General features: G+C 31.4%; 1 protein-coding gene across 1 annotated transcript; it reads left to right on the top strand.

The window, feature by feature from the left end:
* Positions 1-1332: 1332 nt before the first annotated feature.
* On the top strand, positions 1333-19768 carry LOC137806391 (choline/ethanolaminephosphotransferase 1). The gene is made up of 21 exons (XM_068606498.2): positions 1333-1432; positions 2971-3190; positions 4140-4332; positions 4655-4664; positions 4768-4818; positions 5124-5201; positions 5944-6019; positions 6096-6118; positions 6201-6301; positions 6867-6961; positions 7063-7131; positions 8646-8715; positions 11729-11792; positions 11867-11907; positions 12020-12104; positions 16983-17045; positions 18211-18269; positions 18368-18420; positions 19173-19245; positions 19463-19506; positions 19629-19768. The coding sequence occupies exons 3-20, from the start codon at positions 4196-4198 to the stop codon at positions 19482-19484; spliced, it is 1170 nt and encodes a 389-aa protein (XP_068462599.1). The 5' UTR covers positions 1333-1432; positions 2971-3190; positions 4140-4195; the 3' UTR covers positions 19485-19506; positions 19629-19768.
* The last annotated feature ends 1319 nt before the right edge of the window (positions 19769-21087 follow it).

Genomic DNA, 21087 nt, shown 5'->3' with positions numbered 1-21087 from the left:
ATTTCCCTTCATGCCTTAATCACATGGCACCTATCACACTAAATAAGTGGTCACACCCTCTTGTAAATGACATTGAATTTTGAGTAAAGAAACTCTGCTTGAGTGAGAACCCGAGTATTCATGGTGCCCACCAAATGTTCTTACCAGAAAGAAACATTGCTCTTATGAGGTGAAAAAAGTAACATCTCTGGGAAGCTGAGTTGGATATTCCAAGATGTGCTCACCGAGCTTTTGATGAAGATCAAAGGAAGATCCAAGAATAGCAAATTTGCAGATACCCAAATCACTAAGAATTATATAAAATATTAATTATTATATAAAATATCAAGTATTAAATGATAAAATTAAGGAGTATTTCTTATAAAATCAATGTGTATTTATAGGATTTTAAGTTCCAATAAATATAATCATTCAGTTATAATTAATTGTTATTATGAGATATATTTGAGTTGTTAGTATATCAATAGTTTCTTTGGAGATATTATTAAAGTTTAAGCATAATTCCTTTTTAAGTGAAATTTCAGTAAAGAGTGAGGAAATGTGTTGGTTCATGTTATAACTGTAGTTATATATATATATATATATACTCCGTTGACTTTTAATATTCTCATAAATGTTTTAAATTTTAAATAATTAAAAGTAAAAAAAGTTAGATAGAATTAAATAATACATTCCTAAAGTTACATCAGAATATAACTTTTCTAAATTATAAAATAAAAAAGGGAATATATCTTTTCTAAAATTAAAAGAATACTGTTTTTTTTAATATATTTACACTTTATACTTGATTCCTTTGAAAGTTAAAACAAGCATCTCACGTCTAAATTGTAAAAAATACAAAAGTTAGGAATAAAAAATGTAAACAGGTATGCGAACAGACAAAACAATGTTTGGAAAAATATACGGTATGAAACCAAACAATGCACCTTCATATATTCTTCTCTTGCCTCCATAAATTTTCATATTTCTAAAAATACCCTTCAATAATATTTCAGATTACGTAATCCAGAAGTTTTTTTTTTTTTAATTCGTAATTAGCATCCGAATTATATAACTCGGAAGCCTTTTTTCATATGCATGATTAGTTTCCGGATTATGTAATCTGGAAGTCTTTTTTATCTTCTGGATTACATAATCCATAAGTCTTTTTTCAAATGCGTGTCCGGATTACATAATCCGGAAGCTACTCTATGGGATGGCACAAGAAAGTTAAAAAGATATTTTCACGTTGTGTATGAGTGACAGAAGAACTTATGGAGGTGCAGGAAGAAACAATCTTCAATGATTCCATGTGTTTAGAAAAAGTTTTTCCCTTCTCATTTCTTTTCTCAGATCAGTTTTCTTTTGAGCCACCCCTTTCATTCTTCATTTTGTTCATTTGCAAATCCCCCAATGTTTAACAAATCATTTGCTATTGAGATTCTTTAAATGGGTATCATTGTATGCTTTTACCTTTTGGATCAGGTTAAAGTTTCCTTTTTGATCTCGCTCTTGACAGTGTTCTTGAATCTTATATGCAGATTTTGGGTTTTAGCTTTCATGTGAGGTTATAACACAATTGGGTTTCAGCCTAAGCTTTTGAGGTTTAGGCTTGGATCCTGTATTTGTGTTGTCTAGTTGCTGTGACTTTGAACATTTTACTTTGTATTTTTGTTTTTGCTTTTGAGAAAGTTGGATGGTTTGTTTAGATCATGCAATTTGGTGTTGTTGTGAGTGTATTGCTTTTGGTGGGCACTTTTACTTTGAAGGTAGTAGGTTTAGGCTTTTGAAAGAAAAGAGAATCATTGGGTTGTGTGAACTGAGAGATTTAGGCTTTTTTTTTTTATAATTTAGTGTGAACTCTTTTTTAGCTGTGTGAACTGAAAGATTTAGGCTTTTTTTTTTTATAATTTAGTGTGAACTCTTTTTTAGCTGTGTGAATAAATAATCAGAACTTGGTTTTCTTATGGTTATGATAGCACAAACAATATAAATATATATATATATATATATATATATGGGGATTTCTTCAAAATAGGGTAATTTTAGTTTTTGATTACTCAAATGAGTAATTTGTATGGATTTTGTGAGTCATCTGAGATCTGAACACTCTTCTTAAATGACGTGTCTAACGGACACGTATTGGACACCGACACTCGTACAACACGTATTAGTGAAGTGTCAAATTCAAAATATAATTGTTGAATTTCTGACAACCGTTCTAACATAATCTTAAAAAGGATAAATACATTAATTTTCTAAAAACTCAGTTATTATAAATTTTTAGTATAATTATAAAAATAAGGAACAAATATTTTTGAACAAGTAATAAAAACATCTTTCTGCTAAAAAAATTGAAACATACCTGTACAGATAAATCTTTATTATCAATTTATATAATTTATAAATATATAATATATAGATATATGTTCTCCTATCCTATCTTCTAAAAATTATACGTATTTTCGTATTTATATCAGTGTTAGCGTATGTCTTACATAGTCGATGATTATAACAACTTTAGCTCTCATCAAAACTCTACTTTTTTGCATTGACATTTTTATTTAAGTGACATTTTCCTTACTTTTACGAGTTTAATAATTTTTATGTGGTTATAATATGGAAAGGAAATTCAAAGTAGATGACCTCTTTGTTTAAAATCTTATCTATGTGTATTCAATAATATTTTTTTTTACTTAATTTTAAATTTTCATAATTTATTTTCACTTTTATTTTTAATTTACCAAACATAAATAACATTAATCCCACAATTAACCTATGTCTAAATTACAAAATCTATTAAAATTTCATTATCTTAAAAAACTAATTATATGTTTTAAAAAATTTAATATCTAAAAATAACATTATATATATAAATATAGAACTGTAAAATAAACTGAAATTATCATTTAAATCACTTCATTAATTTTTTTTATTAGATTGTTAAAATAACCCCAACCCCAAATAAAAACTTTTACTTCAAATTCGCAGAACGCACCCAAACAGCAGAACCTATTTGAAAACAAAAGCAGAAGGCAATTGCGAGGTTGAGGCAAGGTGACGCGACACGATCCGACGCGATTCGAGTCAAGGCGAGCACCGCGAGACGACGGCGAGACACCACAAGACGACGGCGAGGCACCACGAGACGACGGCGAGACACCACAAGACGACACCGAACGCAAATAAAAAACAAAGGCAGCAGGTCCAGGTATGAATCGAGAAGAGAACCCTACATCTAGACAGTAAGCGAAACGACCCATGTGTGGGTCGTTTTGGGCTTTTCTTGAAAACTCGTTCACTCGGCCTCTAACTCGCGAGTTTGTACCGATTGTACAGAGTTTGTCCGAGTCTAGTCCAAGTATTACTAAAAAACTGAGTCTACAGTGAACTCGTGTCCCATTAATAGGCTCTTGAACTCGGTCGGATTTTGCGGCTTAACGTTAGAGTTTGATAACCATTGGTACTAGCCTGAATAAGTAATCAGAACTTGGTTTTCTAAGATGATTATAGTTTAAGCTCTTTGTTTCAAATATTGCGCTAAGTACTGTTTATTTTTTCGCTTTTATTTTGCTTCTTTCATTGAATTTTACAGGTATCTTTTGTATTTTTTTTCCCATTTTCATACTTTTATGTAATGGGAAATGAATGTAAGAAGGGATGTAAGTGGAATTGTAAAAAAGGGGGAATGCAAGAAGATTTAATTACTAAATCAATAACTTATCAATAAATCATTTGCCGGGGTTTTAAGGTTTATATAAAATTAATGCAAATTGGATTTGTATTTCTATTCTATGCTGTTTTCAACTTTATTCAGGGAATACGTTAAGGAAAAAAAGAAGAAGTCATTCAATTAAATTAGGATGTTTTTTAATCTCAACTTTATTTTATGAATAAGGCCACTAATAGAAGTTCAAAATGTAAGGAACCCTTATTTTCTTCCAAAATTTGGGATTAACTAATCAGGGAATGTCAAATATGAAAATAAATTTTTTCCACATACTCACGAATGTGTTTGATTTAGGCATCTCTCATTATTTCAGTATAAAATAATTTTAGAATTTTGGCCTTTTCTTGTCAGTCAATTACTTTGCATTTTGGATTTCCTTTCAAATTTGTTCAAGTTGATTTTGTGATCTTCAAATTCAATCTTCTCTCAGGTTGTGTTGAGGCTTAGCTTATCTTAAAGCTTATTTTGGACTTCTATAAGAGAACGATGGGTTATATCGGGTCTCACGGTGTTGCAGCTCTGCACAGATATAAATATAGTGGAGTAGATCATTCCTACGTGGCCAAATATGTACTGCAACCCTTTTGGACTCGCTTTGTTAATTTTTTTCCCCTATGGATGCCGTGAGTACTTTTATCATTTGAATTTTGACTTCATTGTCAGTTTAATTTGAGTGATATGCACAAAGTTAACCCTATCCTTAGGATATCTTCTCAATCTTTTTTTTTATGTTTGTAATTTAGTTTTGGTTCGTATATGTATGTCTGTTTTATTTGCTTTTCTTCTCTTAAAATTTCTTATACAGCCCTCACAAGAATTTGTTTGAAATTTCTGATTGAAATATATGTTTGTTGTAATTTTAGTTTTTGAGTTCTGAATACACTAACTCATACCTTTGTTTTATTTATCCTGATGTATGTATTGGCATTCTTCAAATCTTCGCAGTCCAAACATGGTACCACTTTACCTCCTTTCTTATTGTAGTGTCACCTATTGTTTCTACTGTTATCTTAAGCATTCTAATTGGCACTGATGAATCATAAATTTCTTGATTGCAGATAACTCTTATGGGATTTATGTTCTTACTAGTGTCTGCATTGCTTGGTTATGTAAGTGGAACTTGGGTCAATTATTCTTCCTACTTCCAAAATTAAAGTCACAGTAGTTATAGCTTCCCAATGCTTCACTTTATTTTTGTCATTTTGTCAAATGATAGAATGAAATTTGCAATTTTGAAAACAAGTTTATGAAAATGAAGCGTATTTAAGATTGTTAGTTAGTTTCATGCATTATTGATAATTTCTTTTGTGGAATTGTTCTTTACATGGTTAAGGTAGGCAATTTTGTGTAAACTGTATTGAAACAGTAAATTTCTAGATACATTATACATAAATTTTATTTATTTATTTTTCAGATATACTCCCCACATTTGGACTCACCTCCTCCAAGATGGGTTCATTTTGCTCATGGACTACTTCTGTTTTTATACCAGGTAGGATTAAATACTTGTAGTGCAGTACTTGCCAACTCCTCAACTTCTCAGTCTCTCTGACTTTAGTTTCAATCTCTATAATGGGTATCCCTGTTTTTCTGCCTTGATGGCAGGCAAACCAACTGAGATAAATTTGACTTATGTGGTAATCAGTTGCCTTGAATTGTGATCTCATTTGAAGCGCATAATATTTTCTAACCTGAATCTTGATTATAATGGTGTTGTTTCACGAGTCTAAATGATTTGAATTACTGAATCTTTTAAGTGCTCTCATGGTTGAATTCATGCCTTTTATATCAAGATATTATTGAATTTTTGACCCTTGACTTTGAAAGATGTTTACATCTAACATTCTGTTTCATATTGCAGTGAAATTTCCCAAAGAAGCAATCAATACTGGAACTCTTTTTTTTTTTTTTATAATGTTTTCCACATTGCCTTCCTGATTACTTATATCATCCTACTATGTTTAGTTGTTTCATGAGCACTTATAAATACTTGTAATATTCATTTCATTGGTTGTTGTACTAGCACTTATAAATACTTGTAATATTCATTTCATTGGTTGTTGAACAATTAATAAAATTTTCTCTCGTTATGTTTCTCTAAGGCATGACAGCTAAGCAAATTCATATGGTTTATCCATGGAAGATCTTCACTACATGGCCAAGTTTCCATTATTTGCTATAGTTATTTTATTTATTGTTTTCTTATATGTTTGTGTGTGTGTGTTGCGCTCTAGACATTTGATGCTGTTGATGGGAAGCAAGCTAGACGTACAAATTCCTCAAGCCCATTGGGGGAGCTCTTTGATCATGGTGATTTTCACTCGATTGTTTTTCATTATGCTTACCTGTTTGTTATTAATGAAGATATTTTCAACTTTTTTTGCAGGATGTGATGCACTTGCTTGTACAGTATGTCTCTTTTAATTTTGGCTATTACTCTTAAGTGATTGGAAGAGATTAAAGACTGTCATATATGATAACTTGTTTTCAGTTTGAAGCATTGGCTTTTGGGAGCACAGCCATGTGTGGAAGAGGTACTTTCTGGTGGTGGTTAATATCTGCAATTACATTTTATGGTGCAACCTGGGAGCAGTAAGTTATCATGTTCAATTAATATATGATAGATGATATGTTATATAATATTATTATATTTTGCGATGTCCTGTTTGTATTCTTGTATTATAATGAAAGATTTCTTATACTTAAGCTGTCATCATTCCTTGTGTAATGTAAAATCACAAATTTGGAAATTTGGCATGATTATATATTTTAATACCATATTGCATATATGCTATTGGACAGACTAGGAATATTGATTTCTTTTAAATGTTGTTTTGGATGCAGCTATTTCAATACCATATTGCATATATGTTGTTTTGTAATGTAAAATCACAAATTTGGAAATTTGGCATGATTATATATTTTAATACCATATTGCATGCATATATGCTATTGGACAGACTAGGAATATTGATTTCTTTTACATGTTGTTTTGGATGCAGCTATTTCAATACCATATTGCATATATGTTGTTTTGTAATGTAAAATCACAAATTTGTAAATTTGGCATGATTATATATTTTAATACCATATTGCATATATGCTATTGGACAGACTAGGAATATTGATTTCTTTTAAATGTTGTTTTTGGATGCAGCTATTTCACCAATACACTTATACTTCCCGTTATAAATGGGCCTACCGAGGGTCTTATGATAATATACATGGCTCACTTTTTCACTGCTATCGTGGGTATGACTTTTGTTGTGTTTACACACAGCTACTAACTTTGATAAGAATCCTTGCATGTTGTTATTATTATTATTATTTGTTATTCTTATTTTATCATACAGGTGCTGAGTGGTGGGCTCAGCCATTTAGAAAGTCTTTGCCATTTTTAAGTTGGCTTCCTTATCTTGAGGGTAAGATATCCTTCATTATATAGTGTTCTTTCTGTTTTGAACCAAAAGGTTTTGTCTGTTGCTATTTGTGGTAGTTGTTGTACCTGTTCCAAGTTTCATAATATGTAACGTCTAAAATGTATTTTTGGTATTTCCTTTGCTGAAGGCTTTTCATGCATTTGCAGAGAACTCTATATACATTTGATTGTCTTTTACATGAAACAATTTTAAATTTACTGCAATATGGTCTCATTTTCAGTCAAACTTATAATTTTGCATACTGGTTACCAGATGGCAAGATGTCCTTGTCAGCTCATATGCTTACTTGTGTTATAAGCTTGGGATTAGGGTAAATAGGCATAATGAACATATTTTCCAAAGTGCATAAATCATTTGCATTGGCCTAACTAGACTCTTTAAATATGCTATATTGAATTTATTATTGTTGATATACCGTTAATGGATCTAGTTTTTGGTTTTAAGAGGGTAAGTTCTTTGCTATCATATTATGTTCTTCAATGTGTAGTCTGGATGGCCAATTTTTTTCACTCTTTAGTTGAAGTCCTCAATTCTCATTAATTTTTTCGGGCATCTTTCATTTTCTCAAGTAGTGAGAATCTATGTTATAACTAAGATCATATTGTGAATATATTGGTAGATATGATGCACCGATACTTTTATTTATGTCATGTATCCGTATCCTACACGTATCCATATCCACTACTCTGGGATACTTTACTGATAATCATCAATGAAGTATGTAATCTATGAAGCATAATACTCTTAAGATGACAATAATTTATGATTTTTTATTTTGAAAATAAGAAATGTGATTTTAATTTGGATCCACACAATTGCAATTACATATTTATTATGTTTTAGGATTTCTTTTTTACATTTTTAAATACATATATGTCACATATAATATCCTGTTACTTTCAAAATAAACATATCACTCCATTGGATACGCATCATATCTGATATCGATACAATGTGCCTAGAGACATTTCGAAGAAGAAAAAGAAAATGGTTTAAAGATTTTATAGGATGGTTCTAGAATATGAAAAATAGTATTTATAATATTTAGTTTATAGTTTTAATTTCTTAAAAAGAGATGATGACACTTGTAGGGTCATAATTTAGTTGATGACATGTTATTTTCACTCTGTTTTCTACTTTCATGGAATTGCTAAAGAATTGGTGAAAACAACAAAATCTTGTTTCTCCATCTCCTCTACAAATTCTTAGAAACAAGAAACAAAATTGAAAATAAAGTGGACTTTTTGATTAATACTACAAACATATCAATTGAAAATGACATGATAAGAAGCTAGTCAATCACGATTATATCTATTCATTTTGCGTATGTCTAATAAATATGGAGTAATAAAGTTAAGGTTGTCTGGTTCAAATAGCAAAAAGTGGGTTCCATTTGCTTGTCCAGTATAGCTTATTGTAGTAAGGATTGTTGGTTTATATAAAGTTGATGTTTTGGATATGTAATTGGATTTTTATTTATCTTTTCTATTTTTCAGGATTGCCAACATTCAAAGCTATATTGTGTTTGATGATAGCTTTCGGTGTTATACCAACAGTTACATGCAAGTATGTATAGCTAAAATTATTAAGGTTCAACATTGTTAGCATGTGCAATACTTTCTTCTTGACCCAAAATTTGTTCATTTTTTCCAACTCTGATAACTCAGATATTTTCTTTTATGTTGAACTACATACACCATTTGGTTGTTATTTTGTCACTAGTTATGGTCAGCAGATGATGAACTGAAACTGAGATCGAAGTAGTTGGAATATAAAAAATAACTGGCCTACATTGTATCTTTTAGAATAATTTATAGTTTCTTAGATGATCTTCTGGAGTGGTTTCTTGATTTTTAATTTTTAAGTCTAGTGCTACTACTATAAATAGGGACCAGTGCTTTATATTTTTTATGGGATTATAATACATCAAACTAATTTAAACTCCTGTTAATTTGAGTCCATTCACCCTTCTATTTTGTTCAAATCCTTTAATTTCAATACAGTATTAGTGGTGTCATTGTACATGACCTGTCCTGTTAGATTTCTTTCTACTGCCTAGATACTTCAAGTTAGGAGACCCTGTTAGATATGGGAATCCTGGTCACCAAAACCTTCAGACAGGTTTGGATGGTTGAGTTTCTGGTTTTAAAATGCAATTTTCAAAACAAAAAATGTGTTCAGCAAAAAATGCAGCTACAATGGTTTTTGTCTTGATTATGAATTTTTTTTACATTCATTTTCAAAACCAAGGAAAAATATTCGTAAAATCGATGTAGTTTGAAAAAAAACGCTGTTGTTATCTTTGATAAGATAGATTAGGGTTCGAATCAGCCATAAGAATCATTAAGCACTCCATCTGAAAAGCAGAATGTGCAACTGCTCTATTTATAACAGTTGTTAATGACAGTTGTTATAGAAATCTATTTACAAGAGTTGTCCTAATGACAACTGTACACAATCTAACTAACTACTCTAGGGAAAGCAGTTAAGAACTGCTCTATTTACAATATAGTGCCCGGGTTTCAACAGGAAGAGGGTAGGAAATTATGGCTGTAAATTCGAGATTCCAGTGTAGAGAAGGAGAGTGCTTCTTTTGGGGTAAAGTTGTTTGCTTTATTCTTTTTTAATTCTTGATACTTGGAGAATAAAGAGGTATTAAAGTGATCTGCTTTAGAGAAAAGGAGGAGTACTTATTTTTCTAGCTGCAGTTTGGCAATCTTGGAGAGAGTCCTAACAAATTGGTCTGACCTGCTGGATCCTATGTCACAATGGAGAATGGAGTAGGAATCTTGGGAAAAGCAATGAATAAGCAAGGGACAAAACAGGGTGAGTTGAAGACAAATATCGAGTATATCAAGAATCTTTTGTTCCAGATGAATGAATAGAAGACTCTTTCAATTGTTGGAGATAAGTGGGTACACAAAAATGGGAGGGACTTGGAGAGTGAAGTACATACTGGTGAATCAAAAGAAGAAGAGAGGATGGACTAAAATTCTTGGATCAAGAAAGTGGAATTACCCACTTTAGAAGGAAAAGATCCATTAGGGTGGTTGGCATGTGCTGAAATGTTTTCCATGGTACAAGTTAAACCTTCCAAGAAATTGAAGTTTGCTTTTATCAGCATTTGTGAAATGCATTGCATTGGTCTTCAGAAATGGAGACAAAATATCCAAGAATCCATCTTGGAAATATTTTTTTGAAGCATTGATGAGGAGATTTGAAGAACAAGAGAGTGGGACGAACTATATAAGGTTAGCTTCCCTAGAGCAAACTAGACGAGCAGAGGAGTATGTTCAGGTGTTTGAATTACTGTTGCCCAAGCCAAAAGTTTGGTGAGATAAAATGACCCTAGAGACCTTAGTAGAGCCATGGACATTGCATGTGATAAAAAAGAAGCCATGAAATGATGCACAATGTGTGAGAACGGCAAGAACGTGCCGTCAATTTAGGGTTTTGTTTTCAAGGATGAGGAACCATTTTAGGAGTTCACAGGGATAAGCTTCCTCGATAGCAGAACCAATTTTTTTCAGGACAAAGAAGTAGAATAACACTTACCCTTCCATATGCTGAATGCGTTTGGAGGAGAGAAAATGGAAAATGTTACAGTTATGGGTTAGCATATGGGCATATAGACGTCCTGAAAAACTTTTTGTGTCTGAGGATGAAGAGGTTAGAGATGATGGGGAAATAGCCATGATGGAAGGGGTGAATGATGATGGGAAATAACCATGATTTTAGAGGAGGATAATATAAACAAGAATTTAGGGAAGAAAGTAGAGATGGCATGTCAATGGATGGATCTTTCAATATGTTCAGCAGGTGGCATGACAGAACACAACCACAAACTATGAAGCTAAAAGGAAAATTGCAGGGTAAAGAAATTATGATCTTGATAGACACTGGAGCTAGTCATAGTTTCATATCTAGCAAGGTAATGTAAGATTAGGAGAATCCCCATTATGGGCAAACTGAAGTACTTGATAGGATACTGGTTACCTATCTCAGGTGATTTTGTTCTGAGCAGCCAAAATCTTTGGCAGAGTTTATACCTTGAGCTGAATATTGGTATAATACTTGTTTCCAAGTAGCTGCATACTGCACCCCATTTGAAGTGGTTTATGGAAGACCACCACTTATTTAGCCTGGATGAAACATTAGTGGAAGTCGTTGGTTGCACAAGATCTTGTGAGCAGAGATGAGACTTTAAAGCAACTTAAATACCATTTACAGAAATAGGTTCAAGTTCTTTTTAACACACTATATTTCCCCATATTAATCTATTATCCTATTATTTAGAGTCTATTAATTTTTTACTTAAACCCTATAATCTCAAGACATGTTAGTGTTAGTATTATGACATATTTCTTTCTTGTTATGTTCATTTGGTCTTATTTTAGAGTATGTAGAATTCAATACCTTAAATCATCCAGAATCTGATAAAAGTTAGCCTACAAATATCTTCTTATATGATATAGGCTAAAATTTTACACCAATTTATGTACGGAATGATCTTTGTATTTCCGTAGGCTGTTTTACTTAGCATATTTGATGGTAAACATTATTTTTTTGTTCCATACAGTGTTACTAATGTTTATAAGGTTGTGAAGGCAAGGAATGGAAGCATGCCACTTGCATTGGCAATGGTAATATATTTTGTTCATATGATATTCTTTCTCTAAAATCTGGATGCTTTATTAATGTGTTCGTTCTTGGGCAGCTTTACCCATTTGTTGTACTTGTGGGAGGAGTGCTTATGTGGTATAAACTCAACTCAAGATGCATCAATTTTGTACCCAGTTTGTTTGAAAGATAAGCATATTATTCTATTATTCTTTACTTCTTATAAGCACTTGAGTGACTTTTGGTGCAGGGATTATTTGTCACCATCAGACATCATGGGGAGATATCCACATTTAGTTATTATTGGGACAGGACTTACTTTCGGATACCTTGTGGTATGAATGTTTAAATTTGAAAAATTGTTTGCTTTTCTTGTTTTTTTTTTCTTTTCAATTTTTATAGTGCCTTTCAGGCTTTTTTATGCCTTATTTTCTTTGCTGTGCATTTTAGCTGGTTACCATTTATTACTGTAATTATTCTTGGCTGATGGCTCTCTGTAGAATTTGTGTAGGACTAGATATCCATAAAAAATGTAATGTTAATTGATTTGGTTATGTGGGCTTATAAATATTTACAATTTGATTTGATCTACCAGAACCTAGTTTAACTTAGTGTCATGGAAGATAAAAAAATAACAGAAACTTCAGGATTGTTGAATAACAAATAAAATTATATAAATAAACTACAGAATAATCATGGTATCTTTAAGTATATTAAAAAATAAAAAATAAAATTGGTTACTCTAAATTTTTAAGGATCTGGATCCAAAAGACTAAGTAGATTTTGTACTTTTGTTTTCTTTGATGGAAGAAAAGTAGTCTGCAGAACAAAGTAAATTATTGAATTTTGTTACAATTCCGTAGAGAAAATAAATTAATACGAAAAAAAAAAATGCTTGTACGGTTATTGAATTTTGTTTTGTATCATGTTTTCTTTTTGTATTTATCCATTATCATTGGAATAAAGAAAACCTTTACTAATATGTGAGAAATAATTCATGCACCATCTAGTTTTGATAAGCCAAACAGTTTTCTTTTCCCATTATAAATAAATATGCTGTCTTTTTTTAAAAAAGAAAACTCATGCTAGGCATCACTATGATTTTTGATATCTCAACTAGACTGACATCTCAAAATCCACCAATCATCTGTCATCACTTGAAACATAACATAAAAGAGAAAAGAAAGGAATACAAAACATGGGGGGATCAAACCAAAACCCATGGAAGAAAAAGGAACACAACTTAAATACGGAATAAAGGAAATTGACATCTGTTATGGTGGAAAAAATCCAAACTAAAATAAGGAGCATGCCAAAACCAAAAAAAGTCTAACTTATTATCAACACGGTTAACCAATTTATCAACACAGTTATTGCCTTCCCTAAAAATATGAGCCATGAAAACACAGATGCATACACCTTCTCTACCTCCCTCTAAGAGTCCACGGAACCTTTAGCTGAAGAAAAAGCTTGATAGAGCAAAATAGAATCACTCTCCAACAAAAGCTTTATGAACCTAGCCCTCTGAACTTGTTCAATGGCAAGAAGAGCCCCCATGATGTCAACAGACAAGGCATTCTGATTCCTCAATAAAGCAGAAAAACCACCAATATTTTCCCCATGACTCGCTCTTAAGATACCCGCACAAGCAGCAAGTCTTGGAGACCCCAAGTAGTATCGTTAGTGTTCACTTTAATCCAGCCCACAACAGGGAAGTCCCAATACAGTTGCACAGGAACAAAGACCTTACCAGGTCTGGTGCTAATGCCAAAAGACTTCCAAGACAGAGAAGTCATCCATATGATTATACATTTTTTAGACATATTACCTAGAGTTTGAATGTAGTTCTTAACAATGTTGAAATCTAGTATGGTTTCTCATCCTCCATATCATCCAGAAAGAAAAGGTGATAGCATCAAGCTTAATGTGCTTAATAATAGGGCTACCAGGAGACTTAAGAAAAGTAATAAAACCAGAACATGAAAAATTATTAAGATCAGGGCAAAAATTCTGAAGTCAGGACCAAATAAAATAAGCTGAAGGACAACTAAAAAACAGATGGTCAATACTCTCTCTTGTTCTTTGCATAGCAAGCACATAAAACATAAAACAACACCTCTTTTCAGAACCTCATTATCTTTTGAATTCATTAAATTATGCTTTTATGTTTTTGAGTGAACCTTAGACTTAGAGCATGTTTGAGTTGGATTTTGGGAATTGGTAATAATTAGAGGGAGAAAAGAAATATTTTGTATTTCAATCATGATAATTACATTCTCAACTTTAGTATTTGTAACAATCACATTCTCTTTAAAAAGGAAATAAAATTCTGCTAAAATAAATGAATAGATTCTAAGGATAGTTTTCCTAATTACTATAGATATATTACTATATTTTTATCCTAATAATCCCCTATTTATAATACTCCCCCTCAAATTAGTAAATGAATATCGATCATTTCCAACTTGCCCTACAAGATCTTGGAATCTTGAGGAAGTCTCTTTTGGTGTACATGTTTGCTAACTGAAGTCTTGTTGGGATATGGGTTGTAACCATAAGATCTTTGTCAAGATTATCTTTAATGAAGTGTTGTCAATTTCAATATGTTTAATTCTATTGTATTGTACTGGATTATGAGTAATGCTCATGGCTAACTTGTTATCATAGTTCAATAGCATAGGGATGTCAACCTTTATTTTGAGGTCATCTAATATGATTTTCATCGAAAATCCTTTACATGCACCTTGAGCAAGGGTTCAAAATTCAGCTAATGTGCTTGAATGGGATATCCTATACTGTCTTTTGCTTCTCCAAGTCACCAGATTTTCCCCCTAGAACATACAATACCCAGAGGTAGATTTTCTATTAGTAATAGAGTTTGGCATAATATACATCAATGTATATCTTCAGGGCCAAAGTGTACTTTTTCCTGATAGTGGCTCCTTTCCTAGGCTTGACTTTAAGTATTGAAGATTTTTGTTAACTGCTTACATGTGTCTTTCTTTTGAATTATGCATAAAGTGACGTACCACACTAATTGCATAAATGAGGCCTAGTCTCGGTTGTGATAAATAAATAAGTTTTCCTACAATATTTGATATTGGGTTCGTTACTTCTAATCTATGATTTTGTTCAATAGGAACTTTTGAGGTTCTACATCCTAGCTTACCTATTTCATTGAGGATATTAAGTATATATTTTCTTTGGGGGATGTAAAACCCCTTATTGGAATAAGCATCTTCTATTCCAAGGAAATACTTGTTTTCCTAGGTCTTTCATTTTAAATTGGGTCACCAATTTTTATTTTAAAGCCAATTCTATGTTTCATCGTCTCTTGGAATAATCATGTCATCCACCTAGACTAGCAATTGTTCCATCACTTAAATATTTACCCCATTTGTGTTTGTTCCATCACTTAAAGACTTACTTTTCATAACACATGTCCATGTGACATGGATATAATTGTCAATAAAAGCAAGAATCCATTTGGTCGTTAAGATAGATTTTAAAGCAGGTCCTCAAACATCATAGTGAATTAAATCAAAAGAGAACTTTGTTTGTTATTAAACGCCCTGCTTTTTCAATGTCATAACAAGCAACAAAATCCTTTTTCAAAGAAAAAATGTTATTTAGGTCATCCTAAATTTCTTTAGTAGAGGAATAGAACATATAATTTTGACTTATCTCAAGGACTATGGAATTGTCACATCCAAGTTATGATCAATGAATCTTCATTATCCCAAATCTAAAAATTAGGGTCATTTGACCTCATTCATCCACCATCACTGTGCTTTAATCCTGACCATCTTTTTAAAATCCTCCAAATGTATTGACTCCATTGCAAATAATTTCAACCATCAAACTGGTAGGGACCCACCACATTTGGAAGATCAATAGAGAGAGAACCTTAAACACCTTGCTTTCAGTGTCATAACAAGGCAGCAAAATCCTTTTTCGAAGAAATGGTGTTATTTAGGTCATCCTAAACTTCTTTAGCAGAGGTGTAAAACATATAATTTAACATATCTCCAGGACTGTGGAACATGGTAGTAGAATCGAGATACAAGGAGTGTATCGAAGAGCTGATAAGTATCGTGAATCGTAAGATTCATAAACATTAAAAAATTTAATATATACTTAAATATATAAAATATGTATACATGCAAGATACAATAAATTATATAAATTATATATGTACGTATATATATATATATATATATATATATATATATATATATACCACACAATTTCACCAAAACAACCTCTATGGTGCATACATGTTATTAAACAAATTATGTCTATCTTTTTTTATTTACTCATTTTTTAAAATCCACACTGATTCACACAATACGGAATCGTTTCGTTTCGGGATTCAGCGATTCTTTGTGCGAATCGCATGATACAACTAAGATTCAGGGACAAAAAAGATTCTTCACACGATTCGTATCGTGGGAGGGTGAAACCGTATCGTTTCGTACGATACGTATCGTGAATCGTAAGATACTAACTACTATGCTGTGGAATGCCACATCAAGGTCACGACCTAGTGAATTTTTATCATCCCAAATCTAAAAATTAGGATCATTTGACCCTGATCCTCCACCATCGATCTGGTTTAATCTTGACCTTCCTTTTAGAATACACTGAATGTACTAACTCCAGTGCAAACCATCAAACCGGTAGGACCCACCACATTTGGAAAATCATTATGATCCATAGGAGTAAAATTCGTGTCAACCCTAGAGAAAAAAAACGCAAATTTTTGTATCCCACCGTAGTTTTCGAGGATGGAGGTGGTGTGATGGTGGCAATGGTGGAAATAAAGCCCCCAAGGCTGGGAGCTCTGATAACAACTTGAATAACAAGAGGGAGAGAAGAAGTATTTTATTAGTTACAATCATAATAATAACATTCTTAGCTCCTATATGTATGTAACAATCACATTTTCTCAAAAAAAGAAATCAAATCTGCTGAAATGAATGTGTAGTTTCTAAGGATATTTTTCTAATTACTATAGAGATATTAGGATGTTTTTATCCTACTAATCCCCTATTTACAAGACAAATCATGAATGTGAAACATATTTTCTTAAGAAGCACAAATTCATCTTCTTGCAGTGTGTTCTAGTACCTTTTACTTATATTGCTGCTAGCTTCCTTTTATGAACAACTCCATGTATTATTGATTTTTATGAGGGAAGCTTAATTTTGCAGGGGAGGATGATTTTGTCTCATTTATGTGATGAACCTAAGGGTCTAAAGACTGGGATGTGCATGGTATGTTTTACATGTCCTGAATTACTTTATTAAGATGCTTGATTTGGCTGTTGTCCTCATTATAAAACTATGAAAACACAATGATGACACGGGTCAAAAGTTGTTCAGGCTTTCAGTAAACTTCTCTTTCATTTATGTTTTACTGTAGCTATAAAACTCACATAGTACGAGTCTCAATCCCTTAAGATTGTTATATTCTTTAGGTTGAGAGCATTATTATGCCTATAGTGTCTGGATCATTGTGAAACTGTATTATTGAATGATTAACGTCAGCCCTACATATGCAGCCTCCTCTATGGAAGCGAAATACCATTTCAGCAACCCTGCTGTACTCTTTTTCAGCATTCAATATATATCTTTTCTCTGAGAAGATAAACCTTGGTATTTCAATCTTGACTTGAAAACAAGAGTTGTGATAAATTAACATGGAGGTATAACTGGGGACAAAATATGTATATTTTCAGTTTGATGTTTGTTTTTATGATTGAATGTCTGATATGCATGATGGGTAGGGATGGATGTTCGATGTTTTTTTCAAGTACACTATTTTTCTTCAATATTAGTAGTCTGTAAGTGTATATAATGTTTAAATTAGCAAGATTTGTTGGTGAAGGGAAGTAGTCGTTGCTTGCCTCCAAAACCATTTTCTAACATTTGGAATGATATTTTTCTTATGGCATTAGAGTAATTTAGTTTTTAAACATCAAATATGGATTCATAACAATGTCCTCTTATTCAACGAAAATCTTTATTTTTCAAGTTTTGAATTTGGTACCCAGTCATCAGTCTTTGATCTATTAACATAATTGAGCTGAAGCTCAATGGCTGTGGCATAGGCTTTTGAAAACTCAATCCGTTGAAAACTAGAAAACTTCATCAAATATATCAGTGATGTTTTCTTTGAAGCATTTAAGAATGAAATTCGAATAAAAATCCTTTCAAACAATAAAATTTAATTCACGCATTTTTCAAAGGAAAATTTCTAGATTATCTAGCATGTATTCAGTGGTATAACAACATTAATATTATTGTTTAGAGATTAATCTTAATGGTCATTGTCTGTCAATGGTGGAATGACAAAAGCATGCTAGAAAACACTTAGATGATTCCATTTCAGTGATTGATTGTTACCGTTATTGATATAAGCATTATTTATCTTGTTCAGTCCCTCGTGTATCTCCCATTGGCCATTGCTAATGTACTTGCATCAAGGCTGAATGATGGGTATGTACTGTGATTTTTCATTCTGAATTTCGTTAGTAGATGCTTTTCATATTCGTTTGTTTCTTATCTAAAACTCATTTATATATATATTTTTGCAGGGTTCCTTTATTAGATGAGAGACTAGTTCTTCTTGGTTACTGTGCATTTTCAGGTGCAACTGCTTCTCATTTTTCTTAGGAGTTAGGAAAGTGAATGAGTAGTTATATATTGACACCTAAATAGTTAGGAAAGTGTATATCTATCACACTTGCATTTCTCTCTGTTTCTCTTTCTAGGTGTAGATTAGCATGTGAGTATTCATTAATTACTTTTTAAAGCATAATATTCTTTAAAAAGAGAAATAAAACGAGTACAATAGAAAAAAGGATAAATATCCTCTCCTCAAGGAAACACAAAACCGCAATAACCTGGAGAGAGAAGAGCACCATAAATTGGCTAAGTAGACTTTATCATATAACAAATTCTTTGGTTGTCTTTGGACATTTTTTTATATATTTCCCACAATATAAATGATAAAAAAAATGATTTCACCATCTCCGAAAGCCTCAGACATTCCCAATGCAAAAATACATTTTGAAATTACCAGAAAGAGTTGACACCAGAAATATGTAGCATACACCAATGTTTGACTATCATGCTTTTTGTATCAGATGTTGGGTCTTATTTATGATTATGGCTTTTATTTGTTTTGCTTGTAACGTAAAGAAGCTCATCTCACTAAGAAATTACTATCAAGTATTAACAAATATTACAAACATGAGAAATTGACACATCAACATTGCTGTATTGCTCTTCAGTTAAATTTTGTTTTGGCTAGCACTTGAGGTTGAGTAAATATATAATGTGTATACTTTATCCTATGACTATTTGTTTTACTTAAGGATTCTGTTTCTATGAACACAGTGACACTTTACTTGCACTTTGCCACATCAGTCATTCATGAAATTACCAATGCCCTGGGAATATACTGTTTCAGGTAAAATTACCAATCCTTATGTTAGTATGCATGTTGTAAAATTTGGCATTTGTTGTTCCCTTTAAATCATTTCCAGTTTATGAAGTCTAATTTATTTTTAGTTCGTATAACAAAGTTTTGTATGCTATTTTCATCGATCCTTGCTTTTATCAATACACCAAGTTTTCTCAAGGATAATGGCCCTTGGCACTAACTCTTACCGTTTGTTCACTTGCAGGATAACTAGGAAGGAAGCTTAAATCTACCCAGGATTTCCTTTAGGTATGCCTTTACTAACTAGTCATTTTGGAGATGTTCTATATTTTATAAATTTTCAATTTCAATCTATAAAGTACCACTTTTCTTTCCTGTGTTTTGCTTAGTCATTATTTTTTTCTTTTCAGCTTGCAAGTCAAGCCAAATACTGGCTAGGCTTTGGTCAGTACTAATTTTGCTTTATTTGACAAATTTGAACTAACTCAGAGCTTGTAATTGTATATTGATTCATAGATAGACTAGGAGATCTATTTGTTGAGTGTTTCAATTCAACCGCTATAAATATTTATTTTAATTTTGAATATGACTTAAAAAAATCTGCATATTTTGTTTTATATATATATTTGAATGTGGGTTTGACATGGTTATTTGAGAACATAAAGAATAGAATTATAAGAAAATTGTTTACATTAAAAAAAAAAACTTACCAAACTGTACTGTCACTGGTATAGATAATTCATTGGCAATTTTTAAACTGTAATTACAAATTAAGGAGTTAAGTTGCTTTATCAAGAGATAAAAGTGTTTTTATTAGCTACATTGTTGATTGTCTACAACTTCGATAGTGATCGATGATAATGTAGGGTGCTTCTCTTTGGGCTTGATATTTAGTTACACAATTTTTTTTACTTTTCTGGTTTTAGTTCTTGATAGAAGAAAAAAAAAAGTAACAGATATTAGTCCTCTGAATTATTTCGATCCATTTTTGTAATGAGGTAAAAATTGGTTACAAATTATGTGATTTATTAAAGATGTTACAAATTTCTTAGAGATTTAAAAGAAAAACAGAGGAGATTCTATGGGTCAATCATTGTTTCACATCTTGCCATGATAGAAAACATAATTAGAAAATGTTATTCTCTAAATTTTGTAATATAGAGCAACTTAGGCCAATTATCAAAGGACACAGGATAAATTGGATTCAAGATTTAGGGTCTTTCTACAGAAATAAAAATTGAGGGTTAGGGGTTTAAAAATACAATGTGTAAATTATAAAATAAAATATCTAAAACAAAATTCTAGAAGATTAAATCAGAGTTTTCAAACATTCCAAAAATATTAGTTCTCTAAAATAAAAGATTAGATCAAAGATTTAAAATCTAACCGATTCAATTAATTAAGTAAACCAATTTACACGAATTAAATATTAATTCATTTAATCCATATTCAATTATTAAATTAAGATTCAATTAATTCTTAATTTAAATTCTAATTTTATAAACACAAATTTAAATCAGAATTAAGGGAAGAAAAAAACAAAGTCAAATCGATGGTGATTGATGTAAAGTTTAATTTGTGGTTTGATTTTGATTCCATGAATTGATCTCATAGATTTAATTTTCTATTAAAAAAATAACTATATTATAGAATAATATGAAAATAGATAGAAAATAAGGAACACTAAAATCCTAAAAAAATTGTGCAAGTGTTTTTTTTTCTCTGATTTGAGAAAAATTAGGTCTCAAATAGGCTCAGAACCTAAATTCTAAATTTGAAAAATGTGAGTCTAATATGGGCTATAATAAGGTCTAAAAGCCTAATTAAAAATGTGTAAGCTAAAGCAAAATCAATCTCATAGGATTCTTT

Source organism: Phaseolus vulgaris, chromosome 3 (assembly GCF_051622355.1).
Source record: "Phaseolus vulgaris cultivar YP4 chromosome 3, ASM5162235v1, whole genome shotgun sequence".
Taxonomy (NCBI): Eukaryota; Viridiplantae; Streptophyta; class Magnoliopsida; order Fabales; family Fabaceae; genus Phaseolus; species Phaseolus vulgaris.
The sequence above is the reverse complement of the archived record's forward strand: the minus strand, read 5'-3'. Positions and strand labels throughout refer to the sequence as shown.